Source organism: Poecilia latipinna, unplaced genomic scaffold, assembly GCF_001443285.1.
Source record: "Poecilia latipinna isolate Pla-1442-1.1 unplaced genomic scaffold, P_latipinna-1.0 Scaffold980, whole genome shotgun sequence".
In the NCBI taxonomy this organism is placed as follows: Eukaryota; Metazoa; Chordata; class Actinopteri; order Cyprinodontiformes; family Poeciliidae; genus Poecilia; species Poecilia latipinna.
This window is the reverse complement of record NW_015113596.1, coordinates 114,373-124,808: the sequence shown is the minus strand read 5'-3', so window position 1 is coordinate 124,808 and position 10,436 is coordinate 114,373. Positions and strand designations below refer to the sequence as shown.

At 43.3% G+C, this 10,436-nt stretch overlaps 1 protein-coding gene across 4 annotated transcripts in view; it reads right to left on the bottom strand.

Moving 5' to 3' along the window:
* The window catches only part of dlgap3 (discs, large (Drosophila) homolog-associated protein 3), an 86,326-nt gene that overhangs the window by 7,180 nt on the left and 68,710 nt on the right, over window positions 1-10,436 (bottom strand). For 2 of the 4 annotated variants that reach the window (XM_015050219.1, XM_015050220.1), the window contains 8 exons: window positions 9,444-9,546; window positions 8,568-8,784; window positions 5,902-6,542; window positions 4,333-4,427; window positions 3,193-3,412; window positions 2,164-2,458; window positions 1,982-2,073; window positions 541-687 (listed from right to left, as the gene is read on the bottom strand). In XM_015050219.1, coding sequence (XP_014905705.1) covers window positions 541-687; window positions 1,982-2,073; window positions 2,164-2,458; window positions 3,193-3,412; window positions 4,333-4,427; window positions 5,902-6,542; window positions 8,568-8,784; window positions 9,444-9,546 — 1,810 coding nt within the window. The remainder of the gene's footprint in view (window positions 1-540; window positions 688-1,981; window positions 2,074-2,163; window positions 2,459-3,192; window positions 3,413-4,332; window positions 4,428-5,901; window positions 6,543-8,567; window positions 8,785-9,443; window positions 9,547-10,436) is intronic. The other 2 variants (XM_015050221.1, XM_015050222.1) reach the window with 2 other exon arrangements.

Below are 10,436 nucleotides of genomic sequence, written 5' to 3'. Positions count from 1 at the left end.
GATTTGTCATGTTAGGTGGTGGAAAAGAAGGGGGGTTTGTGACGGAAAACCCATGCAATAAGAGACAAAACCCACAACAGAGGGAAAAATAAATAAAAAGTAATCAAACGCATTATGAGAAAGAAAAAAAGCCCCAAAAAGGTATCGCAGCATGCATCAGTGTTGAGTTGTATGAAAGGAAATGGAAGGAGAGGTACAAGGGAAAAGTGAAAAAAAGAAGAAAAGAGAGTTAGTTTTGGAGAGGTTTGATAGAAAATAATGTTAAAAGCTGTCTTTTTCTTGACAGAGTGCAAGAAAAGTAAGATAAAAACTTAAATATACATAAATTAAAAGTAAATGCAAAATAAAACCCTATCAATTTGAACTTCCGGTGCCTCGCGGGCAGATCTGCTTGGCTCCTCTTGGTCTGTTCTGAGCGTTCACGGCCCGCAAACATTTGGAGGCCACGGCCATCTGCTCTACTCGGCGGCACAGAGCCATCTTGGCTCGGGGAGAATGCTGAAGGGAAACCAGGGTAGGCCGGACCCTCCGGTCCCTCACCTTCTTGTCAGGTGGGAGCCTCCACCCAGAGTCCTTGAGCTTCTGGAGGTCCTGAAACCTAACCCTTACGTCCTCTATGTTGAGCTGGAGCAGGTCCCAGAAGGACGCCAGGTCCTGCGACGTGGGCTGGGGGTAGGCGGATGGGTCCTGGGCATAGAAAGTTGAGAGAATGTTTGGCTAAACAATCTGAAAATTATTACATGCTTTTGCATCCTGGCTTCCTGTGTCAATTCTTTGGTGCAGCTCCACCAATCACCACAATCACAGCTGCAAGTTTTAGAACTCTTTCTCTCAGGAATCAGATTCTACAGACTGAATGTTTTTGCCAATTATTTGTAAAATAGTTCAAACCCAACCAGATTGGATTAAGAGGATCTATGCACATCAAGTTTCTCATAGATTTCAATTTGAACATTGACTGGACCATTCTGACAGAAGAATATGCAAAGGTAACCACTAACAGGGTTTCTCTCAGTATTGCCCTTGAGTTAGCACCATTCATCTTCTCTCACTTCTGGCTGACTTCTGTGTCCTTCTGACTAAAAGCATCTTCACAGCATTATTTAGCCACTGATATGAGGATATTGTTTTAGGGTAATGCACAATGTTAGACAATAGTCAAAAATGTTAATGTCATACAACTAGAACTCCTTCGAAACTGCAAACTGGACATCTAACGACAATGGTTTTCCTCTCGCTGTTCTATAAAGGTCAGATTTATGAGGTGTGCTAGTGGAGCCCCCAGAAAATCTTAATAGCAGTGGCCAAACCAGGCTAGACAAAAAATCTAAGTGGCACAACTTAAAAAAACAACAAAAAAAAAAAACAAACAAAAAAAAAACTACATACATAGTAACGTATAGAATGTATATAAAAAGGTGAAGTGTGCTTTTGTATTCGACAGGAAATTTTTCCTACAATAACTCTGAAGAATTCTGATTTAATGAGTTACAGCAACATGTAATTTCCCTTTGGGATCATTTAAGTATTTTTTAAAATTTAATTTTATGTATTTGCTGGGTTTTACTTTCATGTCTTGATTGAAGAAGATGAATTGAACATGATTCTCTGGGGCTGCCAGTGGGTGGGACAACATTTTTCAATGGGGCAATGGCCCCCCACAACCCTCCTCTTGGGGGCACCAATGGTGTGCTCAAATAATCTGTTGAGAAATTCAATATCTCTTTTCCTCAATTTTACAATTATGCACTACTGTATTGCTGGTCTATCAAATAAAATCCCTCAAAACATTGAAGTTTGCACTATAAAGTAACAGAGCATGAAAAAGTTGAACAGTTATGAATGCTTACTTTCCTGATACAGAAATGTGCGAGGAAAGCTGCATGTGTTACTATGTTACTATGCATGTTGGATATCCAACATGCATAGTAACACGCTTATATGGAAATGTGTGTTGATGTGACTTTTCATGCACACTTACAATACTTTGCTGACAGAGGCGGAAGAACTGCTGGACCTTTTGAGACATGAGCATCTGTGCACTGCCAACTGCGCTTCGAATTAGCTCAAGAGCTGAGAGAGAGAGAGAGAGAGAGAGAGAGAGTGGAAATGCAGTTCAATAAAAACAGCAGCAACAAAATGAGAAATAGCTTTTGAACTCACCGTCCTCTGGAAGCTCATTCTCCTCCGCCTCCCTCTCCATGTTCTGACACCAGCCCTCCATCCTCTCCACCTCCGTCTGCAGCAGGCGCAGGAAGAACTCTCCGTCCCTCATGCAGGGCGAGGCCCGGCCCGAGTCGGGGAGGCTGCGCGGGCCTTCCAGGGACGGTGTGGCCGTCCAGGCGCGCTCCGCGGTAATGGGCAGGGGGGAGTGGGAGCGCGGCGGCAGGTGTGGGTGCTGGTGGGGCCTTGTGTCCACTTGGCAAGCTTCGGTGGTGTAGTTGCCCTGAATGAGGTCCTGTGTGAAGCAGAAGGGATGCATTACTTTTAGAAATGACACTCTGAGTTCAAAAACATAACCCTGTACCTCCTGGAAGGCCTACAACTCCAAATCGAGCGCATTAAAAAGAAATAGACGACAAGGCGATGAACAGATGCTAACACGGTTGGTAATTTGGATTACCAACCGTGTTGTACAATAAAATCTGCCAATCTACATCGACGTTGTGCAGCTGAGGAGCCAAAGATTAGATTTATGGAAAACAATTTTACAATTTTCATAGAGGGAATCTAGGTTACATTACAGCTTAAAATGCAGAGAGTGATCATATCTGTGTGTAACTTCAATATTCTGCAGAAGAGGATTAGGGCCACTGAATAAAATATTCAGACATTAATCTAAGAATTATTATCTTTTACAGAATTTTTTTTCTCAGAATTCTGACATTTTCCCCCCTCAGATTAAAGCCAATTTTTTTTTTTAATTTTGACTTTAATATCACATTTCTGACTTCTATGCCTCAGAATTTGGGCTTTAACCTCAGAATTATGACATATTTTCTCAGAATTGTGACATTTTTGCAGATTTTCTTTTCTCAGAATTCTGGCATAGTATCTCAGAAGATTAAAGTCAGAATTCATTTCCTTTATTCCCCCCAGTTTCCCTAATCCTCTTTCGTAGTATTCTTTAGCAAGAACCATTCAAAGTAAAGTCTGCATCTTTCATGAGGAAGACCTCTGGCAGGGACCCACCTCTCTGTAAGCCCACTGGCCCTGCGTGTGGACGGTGCGGTGGCACTCTGCGTACTGCGACGCGGACTCTGGCTCTGACGAGTGCCTCTGGAAGGAGCAGCCAAACTGCAGACTCTTGTCCTGTGTTGGCACAGCAACGCTAAGCCCCGGGAAGCCCTCGGGGTCCAGGTCGGCCTGCACGCTCGCCGTCACACTGTTGGAGCGTTTGAATCGAGCCCGCCTTGCAAAAAGACACAAGGAGTCACAGCGGGCTCAGAGCCATCTGAACAAACTGAATTGCCTGCAGAAGGCTTTCTCAATTTTCTTATGTATTTATTTTTTTCCTTTCGACCTTCTTTTCGTTTCACCTTGCAAACCGAGCAGGGCCGTGTTGTCACGGCAATCACCGCCACTCGCCTGGTTGTGATGAGTCCTGCTAAATCCCCTGGCATATGACGCATCGGTGCGTGCAAATGTCATGCCAGTGTGCTCACTGATGAGTGTTTACACTGTTGCAACTTTAAACCCAAACTTCCCCTCATCTGTCTCCTCAGTCTGTTCGGGTCCGCAGCGTGACTCAGATCCGCAGCGCCGGATGTCCTGATGTCATCTTCGGCGATTGCGTTCAAACGCGAGAATGGATATAATTAGGAAGAGCGCCGAGTCATGTGTGAAAGCCATGTTGTGTTTACGGATTGCAGTAGACGGGGTTACAAACATGGTTAAAATAAAAAAATAAAGAAGAAGAAAAAAAATAAAAGAGACATTCTTGGAACAAAGTGTTTCCGAGTTCAAGCTGTGCTGCTTGATGAAATCTTAAATGAATTAATTGGACATAGACGGGAAATCAGCCGTACACATGGCGACGCTGTTGGGCGCGCAGGAAGACGAGTGCTTTTTCTGAATATAAATCAGAATTATTCACATAAATTACAGCACAAAGACCAGCCGCTCCTGATCAAGCCGCATATTTTGGAACAAAGATAAATTAGCGGGTAAACAAACACCCCTCGAACCCGCACTCTGAGTTTGAGCATCCGTGATGACAGAAACTTAAATGTCACCAAAACAAGTCAAGCTGGGAGAGAAAGTTCTGCAGATGAATAATATTTTTTTTTTTGCTGCTTTGTTTCTGTGTTTTTTTTTTTTTTTTTTTTTTACCTTTTCTCGTCTTCCACTTGGACTCCTATGGAGTGAACCTCGGTGAGAGCTTTTCCCTCCGTGTCGGAATCGGACAGAGTCTCCGAGCTGTCCACCTGCAACAGCAAACCACAAGCACAGAACATGAGCGGCTAGAAGTAAAGGAAAAGTTCAATATCTTTTTGGGACAGAGGGAATTTTATCACAGAAATAAATGTAAAGAAAAACAAAACAAGAAGCTACAGCTGCTATGGGTTAATCTTGTGGAAATAGATTTATATCGGCTGTATGAGGAACTTGCTGGCTCGTGTTTCGAATGTGTTTGCTGTCAGAGAACAAATGTGTGATCTGACAAAAAAAACTGAAGTTTTGGCTCGGATATTTTCCGTTTCCATTCCAGACTCGGCTGGAATTCCTTGGAGGTGTGTTTTAGAAAAGGTTCTGCAGCTTTGATTTTGACAATGCAGTAAATGTACAAAAAAATTACACCTACACTTTTTTCGGTCTACACTTTGTGTTCTTGCCATCGACAAGAATTTAAGTAATGTTTGTCTATTTCTGTAATAGTTTTGTCTTCTATTTTTCTTCTTTTGATTTTTTTCATTTCGTTTTGCTTTTTCAGCATTGTGGGTTTTTTTTTAATCGTGTAAGGAAAAGTTAAAAATGACTTAAATAAATAAAAAATAAGATACAATTTTTGGAAATCTGCCACACACACAAAGTCTATCAGATTATCTAAGCATTCAACTCCACAAACAGTAATTTATACATTTAGGTTCACTACTACTGGTATAATAGATCAGATTTAATGTTGGGATATTAGCATAAAAGCTATATCATTAGAACATAGTAAAATAGGCAATGTTGATCATGTGGAACTACAGTTTGCTTCTCTTTTTTTAACATATTTGCTAAAACTGTCCTGACAGTACAATATGGGAAAGATAATTTGTGAAAAAAATAAACAAGCTCCTCTGCCTTCTCGCTATGGATCAGCTGTTATTTCCACAAATACACAGCTCTGTCAGAAACAGGAGAAACAGGAGAAGAAAGGAGGAGGGTCTTCCTCCGTCAATCAGCTCACATCCTTCTGCTATGCTAAAGCTGGTTCAACACAACTTAGCCTGCAACGAATGCTAAGACTAGCAAGCATGGCCACTGATGACGGCGGATAAATGGTTTTTCTGAGATGGTAAGTTGTTTTTCTACCATTTGCACATTGAGCAGCGTACATGAGCCCGATTGACAGCGCTAAGACCCTCCTCCTGGCTCTGATTGGTTGTTTTTGGTGGAGGAGGGAATTTCTTCAGCAGTTCATGGAGGAGGTGAAGATTGATATTTTCACATCACTCATATTGTCACGACATGCTGACAGTTTTAATACATTTTTAAAAAATAAGAGTGACATTCCCCTACTTTAAGGAATGAAAAAAAAAAACACAAATTGAGTCACCATTTGAAAATTGCATTTTTTTTTAAACTGATGTTTTCTTTGATAAGTTTTGTCAACTGTGACCAAAAACATAAAAACAAACAAAAAAAAAATCATTTAAAGATATTTTTCTGTGTTTCACATTTCCTCGTTCCCACCTGCACGGCGATGGACGGCCTCCACTTCCTGGCCGCGCGCCCGTCGTCCTGCCCGCCCATCTTACTCACTATCATGTTGTTCTGAGGAAGTGAGGACGACTTCCCCAGGCTGCCGCCGCCGACCCGGCCGTCCCGGTCCCTCGCCGGCCGTGGCGGCCCCTCCAGCAGGCTGTCGGCTGAGCAGCTGTGCTTTGCCCTGACTCCCACACCGGGCCCCCCTCCGTAGGGCACGAGCTCCCTGGAACCCCTGACCCCGTCCAGGCTCTCCGCCGAGTTGCTGTGCTGACGGGAGCGCCCGGGCCCACCGGACGTGTAGTAGCCCCCCCTGGAGGCGCGACCCGACGGCCCCTCGGAGCCACCGAGGTCTATGGAGTTGCTGTGCTGCTTGGGGCGCCCGGTGCCCGGAGCCATTTGTCCGCCGCTCTGGAAGTAGGCGTCCTGGGTGGACTCAGTGCTGCTCTGGGCGCGCACCGAGAGAGAAGACTTGGACATGCGAGGTGGGAGCGGTGGGGGAGCACCTTTACGATAAGGAAAGACTGAAGTGTAAGAAGAGCGAGGGAGAAGAAGACAGAGGTGTTTGAGGTTAAAGTAAACGATGTGAAAAGGGAAAAGAGCCGGCGGATACTTACAGAAGGGACAGACTAGAGGGGAGAAGAGGAATGTTAAAGTGGGGAAAAAAAGGAGGAATTTTGACGTGAATCGACAAAAGAGAGAAGAGAGAACACGGAGAGCATTAAAAAAAGACAATGCTGGAGTCTATTTCTTCATTCAACAGCTTGGCTAGTATTCCTTTTCATGAAAAATACACTTTTTAGCAAAAGGCAGAGAGCAAAGCGGTGGATATGTCAGATATAGCAAAGGTGACAACAGAAAACCTCTTCCCCTGGGCAAATTTTTCTTCTAAAAGTTAAAGCAATTGCCTGACGGATACCAAAAGCAATCCATACCGCTTCCCTTTCTTCATCACCCTTCGCATCTGTGTGTGCAGCTTGTTTTTTTTCCACAGTGTAAAAGATACCAGCTGAAGCTCAGCCCTGCCCTGGGTGCGCGCGCGTGTCTGCGCTCTGGAGGTATACGTACAGCGCATGAGCGTTTCACACTCGATGCGGATGATGCTTCGCAGCGCTTTTAATAAATCTCGTGGGACTTGCTGGAAGCTGGGTAAATTTGAATCCTGCGAGGGTCTAAAACGTCTCCGATGAGCAAACAAACATTAGCGAACACACGCAGCTGACAAAAATCAGCAATTACCTGTGTGATGCATGCATAAACAGGGCCTTCAACTCCCCCTCTCCATTTTGTCACATCACAACCACGAACTTTAGCGTATTTCCTTGAGATTTTAAGGGACGAACACAATGCAGCGCCAAACTGAAGTGGAAGGGAAATAATAATAATTCAAAAGTGTTATGAATAAAAGTCTAAAAAAAAGTGCAACAGGTACTTAGAGGTGCATGTCTTTGGGAAGGTACATTTAGAACTGAAACTCTTCTGCGCACATAGCTCAAGCTAAATGAGCTGTGAACACAAACCTTGGTACATAATTTTAACTTTATCGAGGTTTGAACTTTGTTTTTAAGCAAAAATATTCACTTGTACATAACTAGTAGTTTTCCTGTCAACAGGTTCACCTTAATTATGGATATCAGAAGTTCCTCCAGTTACCATGGAGCTCCTTGCCTTACTTCAGTAGAAAGACCACATCTTGGTAGGTTTGCTGTTGTAGCAATATTTTACTCTTTGCATTTTCAGATGACACACTGAATAGAACTTGGTGAGAAAATCAAGTCTTAAATGTAAACTTTAATTTGCTCTGTGAGTGCATAGGGGAAGCAAAGGGTCGGAACAATGATTCTATTGTGATTTAAAAAAAGGAAAGATGTATGTTATTTTTTTCTTCACCTTACAATTATGCACTACTTTTTATTGTCCCTATGACAGAGTAGTAACCTTGAAGTCGGTGGTGGTTATGTGGCAAAATGTAATAATTCAGTTTCTATGCGTCACAAATCACAAACTTCCAGAAAACCACAAAAAACAGCCGAAACTCCGTCTTCCTTGAAATCGAGGCTAAAAACCCAGCCGCCGTGTTTCGAGCTGCCTTTGATTAATAATAGCTTGAACACTGATTAACATATCTGATGTGTTTTCGCTTGATTTTGATGATGGCATTTGACAAAATGTAATGTTTATGACTTGTTTCATAATGGGTGACTTTTCATGATGCAAAAGCACTTCCAACTGCCTTGTTGCTGAAACGCTCTGCGCAAATAAACTTGACTAATGAAGTAACGGCAGCGCACATGTGGACTTTTGTGTTGAGTGAAAGGATTGAAGATGATAAGATCTCGTCTTCTTGTCTTGTCGAAGGAAGACAAGAAAGAGATAGAGACTGAAGCAACAGCAACGGTAATAACCGCGAGAAACCTGCAGTCACACAAGGGAGTGCGATGGGTGAGACGGGAGCAGAGAGGTGTAGGAGAGAAGAAAGAGCATGAGCAATAAGGCACATGCAAGTCTGTGCCTATAGCTTGCAAACGTACACACAGACACACAGAGGGAGAGAGAAGGCTGAATTAGAGGCAGAGAGAACGGAGAAGTCAGGAGGCTGAAAATGAAAAAAAAAAAAAAAGAAAACGGATGCACACGCCGCTAAGTCCACTCACCGGCCCCGCCCTTGATGCTCCCCTGGGGGCCAGACATGGAGAAGACGGAGAGGCAGTCGTCATCCTGGGAGCAGCCCGCCTGGATGGCGCGCACGTAGCTGTGGCTGCGGGTCCGGAACACGCCGGGGAGATCCAGGGCCTCGACGGCCTGCGACTCCACCTCGCCGAACATGGTTTCGCACACCGTCTCGAACTGATGGTTCAACGTGTCTCCCAGCTTATGTAAGAAAATAAATAAATAATGATAACTGTGTGAGAAATGAACAAAAAAAGGGTTGGGTATTCTTGAAACTGACAAATTGAGTTCAATTGTTTTTTTTTTTTTGTTTGTTTTTTTAGAACAAAAACCTAAAATCTGCGGTTTGCATTTGCATCCTGCCCATTTATTCTCACACCATCCAATACGAACAACCTGCCTGCATTTCAGCGTAATTACAGTTGTTTGAGCCTCTTAAGGAACATTTCTTAAAACCGCTAATAATTGAGTGGGATAATTATTAGTCAAGCACTCAACAAGTCTTGAGAGTGGAAAAGAAAGGAAGGCCCGAGAAGTCCTGTCTGCAGTTTGAAGCAAGCCGTGGAGGGGACACAGGAAACGTAGTAGAACCGGTGAGACGAGACCAAAACTGAGCAGTTTAGCCTTCAAGCAAAACATTGTGTCAGGAGGAAAAGTAATGATGCTTCTCTTCAGCAAGGACAGGAAAGCTGCTCATAGCAGATGGAGCCAAACACAGGGCAATGCAGAAAAAAAAAAACCTGAAAGATATTTAAGTTTGATGCTGCAACCTAAACAAATGTGGAAAAAGTTCAAAGGTATTCCGTATACATTGGAATATTCCAGAATAAATGAAACGCCAGGATGATGGAGTTCGTCACCTGTGAGCTGGTCAGAGAGCGAGTGTAGCTGCGAGAGCGAGTGTGGGTTTTAGGCGCCGTTCTGCTGTTTGGGTAGGAATCTGTGCACTGCTTACAGGAGTACCTAAAACGTAACAGAAAAAAAAAGAAGCAGCATTATAGTGACCTCAATAGCACAAATCTCAGACTAATGCAAGTTTTATTTTCTCCTAAGCCAACACGGCGCTGAAGAGCACCGGCCACGTTTATTGCAAACGTAAATCGTCTGGCTGCAGCCATCATAAATATTATGAGTCATGTTTTATGAGTGCTGAAGCGTCAGTCATGCAGAGCGTTATGAAAATACACCAGTTTGTCAAAGCGAGGCGCAAAATGCTAAACATCAAGTAATTGGTGTAAATTCTACTAAAACTGTGAATTGTTTATCACATCCTGTTGCTAAAACGGGAGAGGTTGAATGGTAAAATGTGGTTTCACCCGTATACACACTCACCTTCAAATATCAGGCACAAAAAAAGAGAGCAAGCATTCAGTGAGTGGCAGCTGTATGGATGGAAATGTTTTGATATCGGAGGCAGAACGGGCAGATTGGTTTGAGATGACAGGCTGCAGTATCTTAAAGGTGACCTATTATGCAGGTAAGGATAGGTCTGTGGGTCATACAAAAATTCATAACATATTCTTTTTGCACAAAATCAATGTCACATAATAAGATTTTAGTCTGCTTAGTTCTGCCTACTTCGAGCTTCTTTCAGAATGAGCTCTTTTGGGTGTCCTGTCGCTTTAAATCTGAATAAGCTGCTGCTGGCCACGCCCCACAGGCCAAAGTCAACGTTTACACTCGCATATGAAAATAGCTGCAATAGATGCGCAATTATACAACCGTACATCTTTGAAAAGCAGAAGTGGTGCCTCCTGCACAACAAAAAAGAATGCAGCAAGTGTTTTCTTGTATAAGCCAATGGCAAAACACTCGTCTCTCCCAGCAGCCATTAAACAGCTCATACAGCAGTA